The sequence below is a fragment of the Ovis canadensis genome, chromosome 1 (genome assembly GCF_042477335.2).
Source record: "Ovis canadensis isolate MfBH-ARS-UI-01 breed Bighorn chromosome 1, ARS-UI_OviCan_v2, whole genome shotgun sequence".
NCBI lineage: Eukaryota > Metazoa > Chordata > Mammalia > Artiodactyla > Bovidae > Ovis > Ovis canadensis.
Genome location: NC_091245.1, coordinates 275,937,554 through 275,951,302, shown reverse-complemented (window position 1 = coordinate 275,951,302; position 13,749 = coordinate 275,937,554). Strand labels below are relative to the sequence as shown.

The following is a 13,749-nucleotide window of genomic DNA, read 5'->3' as shown; positions in this document are numbered from 1 at the left end:
CACGGACTGCAAGTCAAGCCCGACAGCAGCTCAGCAGGGCTTTGCTTGTCCCCAGGCTGCCCGCGCGCGCGTGCGTGGTGTGTCCTCTGGAGGACAAGTCTAGCTTGTTCTGTCCTCAGCAGCTGTAGCTGAAGCACGTGACTGCAGACCTGGTCAGAGAAGAGGGGAGGCGGAGCAGCTTCTGATGATAACACAGGACTGAGGGGAGGGACCCCGGGTACAGGATGGGGGGGGATGCCCAGGGGCTGAGACGCTCGTGTAAGACAAAGGCCATGTTCGTATGTTTCAAACCCACCTAGAAAGCTCAAGCGCGAAATGATGCGGGGAGAGCAAGTTAGGCGTGATCAGGGCCTTCCTGACCCCCCGTGAGCTATCCCAGTGACCCACGAGGTCCATATAATCTTCTGCTTAGAAGCAGTCTTCAGATAGTGAGGCAGCCCCTTTGCAGCCAGTGACGCACACGTGTGTACCAGCGGGGTGGCCGGCTGCTCTTGGGGGCCCCCCGCGGCTGGTGAGCATGTGCTGTTCCTCCTCTCCCAGCACCCACGTCGCCCCTCTGATGCACGCAGACTCCCCAGGCTGTGGCCGTGCCAGGCCAGCTCCCCGGGGGAGGAAGGGTGGAGGGGACTGGGTCTCTGAAGGCCAGACTGTCTTTGTGATTCTTCTCCTCCTCGGGGGATCCGTGGACCTGGTTTCCTGACTTTGATGGTGCGGTGAAGCCTGGTGCCGCCCACCCCCCGTTCCCCTCTCCCAGACGCCTGTCCAGGCCCACATGGCTTGTAGCGTCTCCAGAGGGGGTGGCCGCCCTCATCTCTGGCCGTTCCCCACATTCTGGACGTCCAGCTTCCTGCAGTCTCTGGAAAATGCCAGCCCGATCCCTCCCCTCCGCTGTGGGCGTGGCTCCGTTGCTGCTCTGGACTCAGTGTTTCCCTCCTCCCATCCGTGCTGCAGGCCTCCGTGCAGATGGTACGCCTAGGAGCTCCCCATGAGTCCCCCTCTATGGGCGAGTCTCCCGCCCCCTTACCTGGCCTGCTGAGGCTCTGGGTCCTGGGGCCCACGCCAGCTGTGCCGGTCCCATCCTCGCACACTCTCTGGGGGTGGGCTGTGTTTATCCCCATCTCACCCCCCGTGCTGGAGGCGTCCTGAAGGCAGAGGCCAAGTCCAAGGCAGAGCCCGGGATCTGGCCTGCCGGAAGTTGGCACGCACTGTTGAGTGTTGACCGTGTCACAGGACTGGGGACGTCATGGGCGCGTGACGAATGCTGCCATCATCTTGGGCTGAAACTGCCGGGGTGACCGGGTTAGGCATCTTCCCCTGGACAGAGCTTTGTGGTCTAACCCGCTCTGTCTGATACGGTGGTCATGGCCTCATTGATTGTTTAAGCATATCTAAATAAAATGAAACAAGTGAAAAGCTCCTTCTGTCCGTCTCGCTAGCCAGAGTCAAGTGCTCAGTAGCCACGTACAGCTGGGGGGCTGCCATACCAGCCGGCACAGGTGCTGGGATGCTGGTAGTACCACACCAGATTCTCTCGGGGGCTGTTGTTGTTGTTGACACGGGCTTGTACACACAGGCTTCCCGGTCAAGTGGAGGCCCTTCCGGATGCTTCTGGGGAAGTCGAGTGGATTTCTGCAGGCTCCTTAAGCCTGAACTCTGTCCTCAATTTCCTGTCTGCAGGACATCCGTCAGAAGTTCCGCTCCGTCCTGGTGGAAGCGACGGTGAAGCTGGATGAGCTGGTGAAGAAGATCGGCAAGGCCGTGGAGGACTCGAAGCCCTACTGGGAGGCTCGGAGGGTGGCGAGGCAGGTAAGCGCCCGGTCTGCCTGTTGCCCTGCCCGGGGCTGTGGGCACCTCTGACCTCCAGGCCCCGCTGCTGAAGACCGGGGCACAGGAGAGCCGTGACTTCGTCAGGAGGCGCATTTGGAGATGGTGCCTTGTTTTCTCACCCCATAGCCTGCCTTCATTCCTGCTCTCCGTGCTGTTAATGCCGTGTGGGTGCTGGCGTTTGGATGTCACCACCAGTGGCTTCCCTGATAGCTGAGTTGGTAAAGAATCCGCCTGCAATGCAGGAGACCCTGGTTCGATTCCTGGCTTGGGAAGATCCCCTGGAGAGGGGATAGGCTACCCACTCCAGTATCAAAGAGTCGGACGTGACTGAGCTTTTAACAATGTATTATTACGTCCCTGGTGGCTCAGATGGTAAAGCTCTTCTCTCTCGGGAAGGAAATGGCAACCCACTGCAGTATTCTTGCCTAGAAAATCCCATGGATGGAGGAGCCTGGTAGGCTACAGTCCACGGGATCGCAAAGAGTCACACAACTGAGCAGGGTCACTGGGCAGTGCCTCGCTGCTGGAGTTGGTACCTGGTCCACTTCCCAGGCTGCCAGGCCAGCTCACGTGGATGGGAGGCTATGATTAGAACATCTGGCTTGTCCTTTGCTTCTCTAGTGACTGCCTGTCAGCCCCAGGAAGAACGCTCCTTCCGTCGAATTCTCCTTCCAGGTTCGGGAGGAGCTGACCATTTCCCTCTCTTGAAACGTTGTTTCTTTGTCCCGAGAGCACAGACAGGCGACAGAGGCCCCGAGACCAGAAAGGGGGGCGGCCGCTGGGGGTGCCGGCTTCAGAGGGTGTCCTTGCGGATCGTCATGGTGTGAGGACCTCCTGGGGTCAGGTCGAGGCTCCAGGAATAGGAAGGAAGAGAGCTCCCAACACGGCAGAGCCGGCCAGCTCACCCCCAGGGCTCAGGAGTTGGTCCATAGTGAGGTCCTGTCCCTGCCATGCGTTTGGTGATGGAAGATGCTGCCTCCCCGAGTCTCTGCCTGTAACCCGACGCTCGGCGAGGGCGGGTGCCCCTGTGAGCCCCCTCTGAGTGTGCAACGCGTGTTGTTGGGCCCTGAGGTGGGGAGGCAGCAGGTGAAGGGGAGCCCTTGGGAAGGGGAGCCCCAGGGATGCAGTAAGATGAGCCACGGAGGACCCGGGGCCAGGACGTGGGCATCCCTCTCCCTGGCCCTGCTCCAGGTGCCCCGCAGACATCTCATCGGGGAGCCCTTGGATGTTTGGTGGTTCTGCCCAGATCCTCGCTGCAGGCTTGGGTTTTGCAGCTCCGCACCTTGAGCCGAGCTTTCTCCTTGGAACCTGATGCAGACGCTGCCTTGGCTCCTGGACGGAGCGGCCTGAAACACGCCCTTCCCTGGCCTGCTGCCCTTGGGCTGTGTGACGTCACAGGGCCCGGGCGCCTTGGCCTGCGAGAAGCCTGTGTCTCAGCCACTCTGCTCTCCTCCTCCCTCTGTGCTCCACCTGGGCCCTCAGCTTTCCAGGGAGAAGTCCTCCAGAAGGTGCTCACCAGTCCCCAGAAGCTCCCACCTTGAGGCATCCCCCCTCCAGGGTGCCCTGTGTCACAGCCTTCAAGGTGCCCCCTATTGGGGGACGGGTCTCACCCACCATGTCCCAGGGTGGTAGTGGTCTTGACCTCGTAGGGTGAAGGGTTCTGTTTAAATTGGAGGAGACGTTTCTGATACTATAAACATTGGGTCAGTCCTGAGGAGGGCACGAAATCCCCTCTTCTGAAAGGTTCCATCACTTGAATCCTTGGGCCTTTTGAGGCCCCAGAGGTCCCCATGCCGTCGGGGGACTTTGCAGGGGCCTGTGAAAGCATCCCCTTGGACCCTTGGTAGTGGCGTCCCCACTGGGAGTTTCCCCACTGGGTCCCCAGCACTGAGATTTTGGATCGGAACTGCTGAAGGGACCTCTGTGTTCAGGGGCCTCTGAGGTGGGCCCTTCAGGTTGTCAGCCCTGGCTGATGGGCGGTGACCTCCTCTGGCTGAGCTGATGCCAAACCTCATCCTGTCTCAGAGTCTTTGAACTTGCGCGTCCCTCTGTGTGTTGTCTTAACGGCAGGATTTGCCTGGTCCATCCCATCTCCTTCAGGCTTCTGTTCAGATGGCACTTCATGGTGGCTCAGAGGGTAAAGAATCCACTAGCAATGTGGGAGACCCGGGTTTGATCTCTGGGTCGGAAAGATCCCCTGGAGAAGGAAGTGGCAACGCAGTCCAGTACTCTTGCCTGGAGAATCTCATGGACGGAGGAGTCTGGTAGGCTACAGTCCACGGGATCACAAAAAGTTGGACACAACTGAGCGACTTCACTTTCTTTTCTTTTTAATCAATGAGGCCTTTCTGGGCTCACATTGGAATGATAACTGCCAGCCCACCATCTCCATCACCCCAAACCCTGTTCCTTGATAGGCCTTTTCTCCACAGCAGTTCTCACCCTGTGACCTCTTACCATCCACTTGTTTATGGTAGTGAAGTCCCACTACCAGACTTAGAGAATTTGTGGTCTGCTTGGGTCGTTTCCATGTCTGCAGTGCCAGCATTCAGAAGGAGCAAATGAGCCAGTAAGTGAAGGAGCGGTTGACCAGATGTTCCTCCCAGCCCTCCCTTGACATGCCGAGCTTTCCTTTTTGACTGTTGCGTTCCTCGCAGCTTCTCCCCTGCCGTGTGGCTAGGTGAGCCGACTGGCAGATCCGGCTCCATCTGGGTTGGGCTGATCCAAGTCTGATTTGGTGGGTGAGTCCCCAGTTGGCTTTGACTCTCCTGGAATAGATTTCACACCACTCCCTTTTCTCTGCGCCCTGTCCTCTTAGATGGAAGATAGCGGGGAGCTGGGTTGGGTGGGCACTCCTGCTGGCCAGTCGTGAATCGCGGCTTTGTGTTTCCCTCTCATCTCTTGGCCGGTGAGAGCCGTGGTCACGTGGTGACTGAGTCCCGTGGGCAAGCCGTGCAGTCGTCAGGCCTCATGACACGGTACAGACCCTGGGGCTGAGCGCTCTCCATCAGCTGGCAGAGCCCAAGATGAATGTCGGGGAATCCTGCCCAGCTTTATGCCTGCAAACCACCCCCTCCGCAAGTTCCTTCCTCCTTACAAGTGGGCAGGAAGAAGGGCAGAGAAGGCTTAAAGAGTCCCCTGCACCTCAGCTTCTGGGGACCTTGGTCTCTGGCCAAGGAACTGACAGGGCCCTCGAAGGCCAAGGCTGGGCACGGATGTGCCTTCTTTCATCTCTGTGGATGGTGGGCCATCTGGGCTTGGCCAGGTGGCTGGGTCTGTCTGTGCGTCTGTGTCCTCAGACCTTCCTGGTGGCGAAGGGGGCAGGCCTGCCTCCAGCTACTGCAAAGTGGGGCTCCCTGTTCTCTCCCTCTGCTCTCACCTCTGCCCCTGTATCTGTTTACAAGCCGCTCTGACTGTGTGTAGCGGCAATGGTGTCAGAGATGCCTTCAGAGCATCTCCTCCAAGTGTGTGTTATAAGGCACCTTCAGAGCCTCAGCATCCTCATCGCTGTGGGAACAGTGATGGTCACAGACCATGAGAGTTAGGAGGTGTCCTTCAGCCTTAATGAAGTGAAAGTTGCTCAGTCATGTCTGACTCTTTGAGACCCCATGGACTATATACAGTCCATGGAATTCTCCAGGCAAGAATACTGGAGTGGGGAGCCATTCCCTTCTCCAGGGGGTCTTCCCAACCCAGGGATCGAACCTAGGTCTCCCGCATTAGAAGCAGATCTTTACCAGCTGAGCCACCAGGGAAGCCCAAGAACACTGGAGTGGGTGGCCTATCCCTTCTCCAGTGGATCTTCCCGACCCAAGAATCAAACCAGGGTCTCCTGCATTGCAGGCAGATTCTTTACCAGCTGAGCTACGAGCGAAGCCCCTCTTAGGACTTAAATAAGGTAATATTTGATGACGGAATCCCTGTATGACCTTGTTATTGTTGTTTAGTCCCTAAGTTGTGTCCGACTCTTTTGCAAACCGATGGACTGTAGCCCACCAGGCTCCTCTGTCCATGGGATTTCCCAGGCAAGAGTACTGGAGTGGGTTGCCATTTCTTACTCCAGGGGATCTTCCCGACCCAGTGATCAAACCCGCATCTCCTGCATTGGCAGGCGGGTTCTTTACCCCACTAAGCCACCTGGGGAGCCCCCATGTGACCTTAGGCTTCATTAAAAAATTTTTTTTTTAGAAAATTCAGAAGAAAATAAGTCCCCATACCTCCTGTTAATATTTATATATGTCCTTTTTCTTGCGTGGAGAATCCCATGGACAGAGGACCCTGGCGACCGTGGGGTTGCAGAGTCAGACGTGACCGAGTGACTAACACATACACACAATTTTTCTTGAAAATAAAAAAGAGGTAATACTGTTTATGGTTTTATGATGTCTGGAATGCTTGTATCCATCCATCTATCCATAGTCTCAGGGGAACAATGGAGATTTATAAAGGGAAAGACTTATATACAGCTTGGTTTTCCAAAAAGAGTTTGCAAAGATCTGTGGTTGTTGGGCCATTAGAAATTGTGTCTGCTCATCAGTAATTTGCACTGACTTTATTGTTCCTGATGTCAACTCATTTTCCTACCATGAGTCAGATCCAGCCCTGTGATCTTGGGAACCTAATCTGGGTTCTGCTAGAGGCAGCAGGACACTTTTTTTTTTCCCCTGGGTTGAGCCGGGGCAGGAAACAGACTTTGATTTATTTGAGGGTTTTTGTCTGTGAGCCAGAGCTTGTCTTTACGGTGGCTTTGACGTATCTGCCAGCCCGTCTAGCCTTCTGTGTGTGACCGGGACGTTCTGACGAGGGGTGGAGCCCTGTGACTCGGCCCTGAACGACGCTTTCATGCTTCCTCTGCTCCTTGGCGTCTAAATAGTCTAACAGTGGCCCCAAGCCTATCATATCGTCACTGCCCGTCCCAACCCTTGTTATAGTTTCCCTTCTTGAAAAATTACGGTAAACTGCATTTAGCATAGGTTTTACCGTTTTAACTATTTTCACGTGCACAATTTCAGTAACATTAAGTACATTCTTACTGTTGGGCAGCGCTCAGCACCGTCCATCTTTAGAACTTTATCATTTTCCCGAGGTGTAGCCTGCGCTTTGTAAACAGTCACTCCCCACCACACCCTTGCCCCAGCCTTTGACGACCACCATTCTGCTTTCTCTGCCTGTGGTCGTGACCCCTCCAAGTACCCCAGGAAAGAAGACTGGTGCAGAGTTTGGCCTTCTGTGACTGGCTTTTGTTTCACTTAAGCATCGTGTCTTCAAGGCTTATCCGTGGTGGCTGTGTTGGAGTTTCATCCCTTTTTGAGGCTGAATGATATTCCCACTGCCTGTGTAGACCACGCTGTGTTAGCCATTCAGCTCATTTCCCTCCCGTGAGTCAGATCAGTCCTGTGATCGCAAACCTTCAGGCCACCTTTGTTATTTTTGAAATGGTTCGAGTGTGTCAGGAGACTTTGCAGCTCTGAAGTGCAGCACAGATGCAAAGTAGTCAGGGTCATTCAGTGCTGACAGTTGCCCGTTTTGTATTTACGGGGCCCACGTCCAGTCCTTTAACCTCCTTTGGGGAGGGTAGTGGGAGGGGAAATGTTTGAAGCTTAGCTGACTTAACTGTAGGACAGCTGGCAAAGCTTGGCCTCCGAGCCAGACTGCCTGGCTTTGAATCCCAGCTTACCACGTAATAGCTGTGGGACCTGGGCAGGCTGCCTAATGTTGGTGCCTCAGTGTCTTCATCTCTAAAATGGAGCTGTAGGGACTTCTCTGGGGGTCCACTGCTTAAGACCCCCAGCTGCCAGTGGAGGTGGCTTGGGTTCACTCCTGGTCGTGGAACTAAGACCCCGCATGCTGTACAGCATGGTCAAAAGAAAAATGGAGTTGTGTATCAGTTAGCTTTTGCTGTGAAACAAACCAAACTCAGTGGCTTTATACATGTATTTATCTGATGGTTTTGCTGGGCAGTTTTCTGATCTCAGCCTTTGGCTGATCTCATGAGTATACAGTTAGCTGATGGGTTGGCCGGTGGTTGGTTGCTCTGTAAAAGGTTTATTTACTTTTTGGCTGTGCTGGATTGCGCTGCAGGCAGGCTTTCTCCAGTTGTGGCCAGTGGTGGCTGCTCTTCTTTGCAGTGTAAGAGCGCCTCACAGCCGTGACTCCTCTTGTTGTGCAGGACGGGCTCTAGAATGCAGGCTCAGTAGCTGCGGCACACGGGCTTACTTGCGCTGCAGCATGTGGGATCTTCCTGGGCCGGAGATTGAACCAGTGTCCCTTGCATTGCAAGGCAGATGCTTAGCTGCTGGACCATCAGGGAGGCCCCTGGGATGGCTTTATCTGTCACGGAGTTGGCTGGTTGTCAGCTGAGGTATTGGGTGGCTGGCCGACAGGCACCTTATCCAACGGGCTAGTGCAGGCTTCTTCATATGGTGCTGGGATCCTAGGAACAGAAAGGGAGTGAGTGTGAGTGAAAGCCGCTCAGTCGGGTCCGACTCTTTGAGACCCCAGGAGCAGAAAGGGCATCCCCTTTTCAGGCCTCTGCTTGCATCGCATCTGTTAATGTATTAGTCAGAGTAAGTCACATGGCCCGTCCAAATGCAAGAGGTGGGGAAAAGACAGACTCCATCTGCAAGGCACCTGCAAAGGGTTACGGCCATTTTTGCAGTTTAGCATGATGATTGTAAGTTAGTTCCTGTAAAGCATTGGATGAAAGAAAAAGAATGTAAGGTATTGCCCCAGATGTATTTTGCCATCAAAGAATATCTTTCTAAGGTGCATCTGCTACATTAAGAAACAAAACTAAAACACCACCACCACCCTCAAAAATGCCCAATGGGGGCAAGCAGTCCTCCGCTAGTTGGCAGGGGATGTGGAAGATGCTGATAGAAGGGTGACGTCAGGCAGGGCAGGTAAGAACTCAGTTGCTTGTGAAGATGCAGTCTGGCAGAGAGCAAGAAGAGGGCAGCTACCTTACCTGTTCCTGATGGAAAGCCTTCCAAGCCCAAAGGGATGGGCGAGCGCTGGGACCTTGAACGGCAGGGAAATCACGTTTTCAATGAGGGGAAACTGTCAAGTACCCTGAATTCCCATGTTAATCCCCAATGTAGTCTTCTTTATTGGGAAATCTGGACATTGGCTTTGTTTGCAGAAGACCTTCCCTAGGTGGAGAATTACGTCTTGAGAAACCTGTATACAGGTCAGGAAGCAACAGTTAGAACTGGACATGGAACAACAGACTGGTTCCAAACAGGAAAAGGAGTACGTCAAGGCTGTATATTGTCACCCTGCTTATTTAACTTCTATGCAGAGTACATCATGAGAAATGCTGGGCTGGAAGAAGCACAAGCTGGAATCAAGATTGCCAGGAGAAATATCAATCACCTCAGATATGCAGATGACACCACCCTTATGGCAGAAAATGAAGAGGAACTAAAGAGCCTCTTGATGGAAGTGAAAGAGGAGAGTGAAAAGGTTGGCTTAAAGCTCAACATTCAGAAAACGAAGATCATGGCATCTGGTCCCATCACTTCATGGCAAATGGATGGGGAACAGTTGAAACAGTGGCTGACTTTATTTTTTTGGGCTCCAAAATCACTGTAGATGGTGACTGCAGCCATGAAATTAAAAGATGCTTGCTCCTTGGAAGGAAAGTTATGACCAACCTAGACAGCATATTAAAAAGCAGAGACATTACTTTGTCAGCAAAGGTCCATCTAGTCAAGGCTATGGTTTTTCCAGTGGTCATGTATGGATGTGAGAGTTGGACTATAAAGAAAGCTGAGCATCGAAGAATTGATACTTTTGAACTGTGGTGTTGGAGAAGACTCTTGAGAGTCCCTTGGAGTGCAAGGAGATCCAACCAGTCCATCCTAAAGGAGATCGGTCCTGAATATCCATTGGAAAGACTGATGCGGAAGCTGAAACTCCAGTACTCTGGCCACCTGATTTGAAGAGCTGACTCATTGGAAAAGAACCTGATGCTGGGAAAGATTGAGGGCAGGAGGAGAAGGGGATGACAGAGGATGAGATGGCTGGATGGTGGGGGCTGGGTGTCAGCAGCATGGAGGGGACACTTACCTGGAGGACGGTGTGTGGTCAGAGGTCAAGGACAGTGGGAGGAGGGGAAGGAGAGTTGCTCTTTGTACCTCAGGCCCTTTCTCAAATGCTGCGCAAGCTCCAGGTAGCGCGTTTAAAAAACATTTTGCAGAGGAGGAAACTGAGGCTTAGAGAAGTTGGGTGAATCAAGGGCTCCTGTAGCCCCCCTTTATTAGGATCTACAGGGCTCCCAGGCCTCCAGGGGTGGGTCCCTTATGGGCATGAACCCATAGCTGCTACACAGGTTTGCCAGGCAGTGAAGGGGACAGGGACTGAGGCTCTGGGAGGTAAGGAAAGTGTCTGGACCACACTCGAAGGTTTGAACCCTCATCTCCCTCCTCCTGGTGGCAGGCCACTGCTGACGCTTCAACAGCATTTAGGGGCGGCCGGCAGGCCTGAGCACAGCCTGAAGAGAAGCGATTGACTTGCAGGGCTGCCTTTGCCGCCCTGGGGTAACTGGGGGGCCCTTGCCAACGACTGGGCCCTTTGAAACTCCCTCCCCCACTGGGACCCCAGTGTCCTTCCGTCCTGCCTCCCTGGGTCCTCTTTGCTTGTGTTTCTGCTGAGCCCATGTCTGCCTGGGGTGGGCAGCGCTCCCGGGTGAGGAGGTCTGGGTCACTGACGTCCTTGGCCACATTCCCACGGGGTGGTTGCAACCCGGGTCCTGGGAACCGCGTCCCCCGGGCGCCCGGGCTGAGGGCTGGGTGACGGGGCTGGGGATTTACAGCAGGCGGGGGGTGTGCTGTTGACCTTCCCGGGCCTGCAGGACCAGGTCCTGCCTTGTACTCCTGGTGGCTGATTCCGGGGAAGGAGCAGCTGTGTTTGGGAAGCCTCGACTCTCCTGTCGGGATGGGGTTGGGGGGTGGGGGGAGGAGGAGTGGCCCCCCTGACCCAGGGTGAAGACTCCTGATGGATAGCGGGTCTCCAGGCTCCCTTGGGAAGGGTCTATGCCCTCCACTCCCCTTGGAGCTGCCCTCCCTCCTGCTGACCTGGCCGTGCCTCGGTCGGATGGACGGATGGACGTTCTCCCCTGGCTGATGGCTGGGAGGGAGGGGGCTGACCTGAGGTTTTGTCTCCCATGGTTCGAGGACCATCTTTACCTGCATTTGACTCTTTCCTGCCTGGTAGGGTGGCAGGAAGCCAGGATCGGGGCTGGTGGCAAGCTGTGATCCCAGAGCGCTGTCCCCCAACGCCTGGTTGGTTGCGGGTCTTCCCGGGGACTGTCCCTTTTCCTCTAGTGGCCTTTCACTGAGGCCTGCCTGCTTCCCGTAAGTGCTGCTCGAAGCTGACAGCTGCGGTTTGTCACCGCAGACCAGCGGGGGTGGAGTTCTGTGCTGAATCTGAAACCACGAGCCTCCTTGAACGGTTCTCTTTTTCTCATCTGTCTTCTCTGCCCCCTCCTGTAAATCATGGGCCTTCCTTCGGAGGCAGCAGCAGGGTGACTGGCTTCTCAGTTGATGGGTAGCAGAGTATTCTTGCTACCAGTTTTGTCAACGTGAGTAGGCCTTTTATGTTGCCAGGCAACAGGATTTGGTCCCCAGCCAATGGTAGCGTTCCTCTAGAGCATTTTGACTGACCTTTCCTCACTTGGGGATGCCCCCTGCCTGCCCTTCTGTGCTCCTTTCCTCTCCCCTTCCCCCTCTCCCAGTAAGACCTCATGTCCACGCTTCCCTTCTAGGAAGACTTCCCATCTAAGTCTCTGATGGGCTTATTCACACTGAGACGTTGATGACTGACGAGGTTTCGAGGTTTACGGTCTTTGGATGTTCAAGTCCTTCTGCTTAGAAACACCCGCATGGCTTGGGATGCTCTGCTTTGGGCCTGGTGGTGCAGCTGAGTCCCAGCTTGGGGCTCATCACACAGTGGGAGCTTCTTAAAACGTGTGTGAAGGAACCACCCCTGTCACAGTGAGAAGGAGATGGTGAGGTGTCTAGGCCACAGGCGAGTTTCCTTTCATGCGTGGTGGAAGGTTCTAGTGAAGTTTAAGCCCTAAAGGGGTAGGGTCAGCAGAAAGAACACAGGACACCCAGGTCAGTTTGAGTTCCTAATCCTTGTTTGTTTTTTTAAGCATCTTTCTGTCCCGATGCAATACTTGGGACACATTTCACTGAAACAGATTGTTTACCTGAAATTCAAGTGGACCTGGAAGTTCGGTGTTTTTATTTGCTAAATCTGGCAGCCCTGCCGAGCAGGGGAGTTGTGGTTTGAGTCATCGGCCAGATGGATAGAGTAGTTTCAGAGTCAGCCTCTGTTCTTGGGGCCCCCGCAGTCACAGCGCTCACAGCCTTGGAGGCTTGTCCCCATCTTGCCACCCAGCAGGCTCACGTGTTAGGATTCCAAATAACTAAAACATGCCCAGCCTTTGGTGCTTCTAGGAGGAAATGGGGTTTCTCAGATAGCTGCCTGAGTCTGAGATTTTTTTCTGTCCTTAAAATTTTCTTTTAAATTTATTAATATTTACTTTTTCATATTGAATTCTTATTTTACAGTTGCACCACGAGGCATGCAGAATCTTAGCTCCCTGACCAGGGACCAAACTCGTCCCCCAGGCAGTGAGAGTGTGGAGTGTTAGCCCCTGGACCCTCCAGCGAAGCCCCTCTGTCTCCTCCCGACCCTCCCTGGCTTGATCGCTGCCTTTCATGGGGGTTCGTGGGAGGCCACACCCGCTGGGTTTCTCTGAGGGACGTTCCAGAGCTGGGTGGGTTCCCAGCTGTTCTTCCTCCGACTTCCCCAGCCACTGTCCGTGGTCAGCCTCCCTCCGGCTTGCTCCCCTGCCCTGTCTTGAGTGCCTTTATTTGTTAGTTTAATCATTTATTCATTAGCTTGTTTATTCATGTTTCCATTTAGAACTTACTTAGGCCCTTGGGAACGCGTGCATTCTCATAGAGGAAAGAGTGCTTCTGCTTCAACTAAAGAAATGATCTGGGGCTTCCAGGGGGACTCACCTGGTAAAGAATCCACCTGCAGTGCAGGAGACCCAGGATTGATCCTTGGGTTGGGAAGATCCCCTGAAGAAGGGAATGGCAACCCACTCCAGACTTCTCGCCTGGAGAATCCCATGGACAGCGGAGCCTGGCAGACTATAGTCCATGGGGTCGCAGAGAGTCAGACACGACTGAGCGACCAACACTTTCACTTTCAAGGTGGTGATCGGCTGACCTAGGAAGCCTCACTTCAGAGACGTATTAACGGTTTAAGTGGAAGTGAAAAACAAAAATACCACGTGTTCATCGATTCGTTACGTCTCAAGTGTCTTCCTCAGCCTCTTGGCGAAGCAATACGGCAGAGATGGCGCCAGGCCTCTTTTCTTTCTAAAAATCATGCTGTGTCTTCCAAGGTTCTCTCATTTCTTTGAATTTAGGTCTATGATCTCAGGCTGAAGCCAGCTCTCTTGGTACAGAGACAACTGGGGGCTGTTTTCATACTGGCCTGGGCCCTCAGGCAGGGCAGCTGCAGGCATGTGTAGCGGGCTCTCTTGAGGGTGGTGGTTGGAAGGAAATTAAGTGTACTGTATTAGTTTATATAGGTTCCTCTTCAGTCTGGCCCCATCTCCACCCCAAGCCTGTAAGAAAATACATAGATTAACCTCTACAGCCTACATTTCTGAAATTTATAAAAGCTGAAACTCCAGGACTTTGGCCACCTCATGCGAAGAGTTGACTCATTGGAAAAGACTCTGATGCTGGGAGGGATTGGGGGCAGGAGGAGAAGGGGATGACAGAGGATGAAATGGCTGAATGGCATCACTGACTCGATGGACGTGAGTCTGAGTGAACTCCGGGAGATGGTGATGGACAGGGAGGCCTGGCGTGCTGTGATTCATGGAGTCGCGAA

General features: G+C 54.1%; 1 protein-coding gene across 1 annotated transcript in view; it reads left to right on the top strand.

Moving 5' to 3' along the window:
- SH3BP5 (SH3 domain binding protein 5) overlaps positions 1–13,749 on the top strand; it is a 71,882-nt gene that overhangs the window by 28,047 nt on the left and 30,086 nt on the right. Inside the window, exon 3 of the mRNA XM_069568586.1 lies at positions 1,678–1,806. Within this exon, the coding sequence (XP_069424687.1) occupies positions 1,678–1,806 (129 nt within the window). The remainder of the gene's footprint in view (positions 1–1,677; positions 1,807–13,749) is intronic.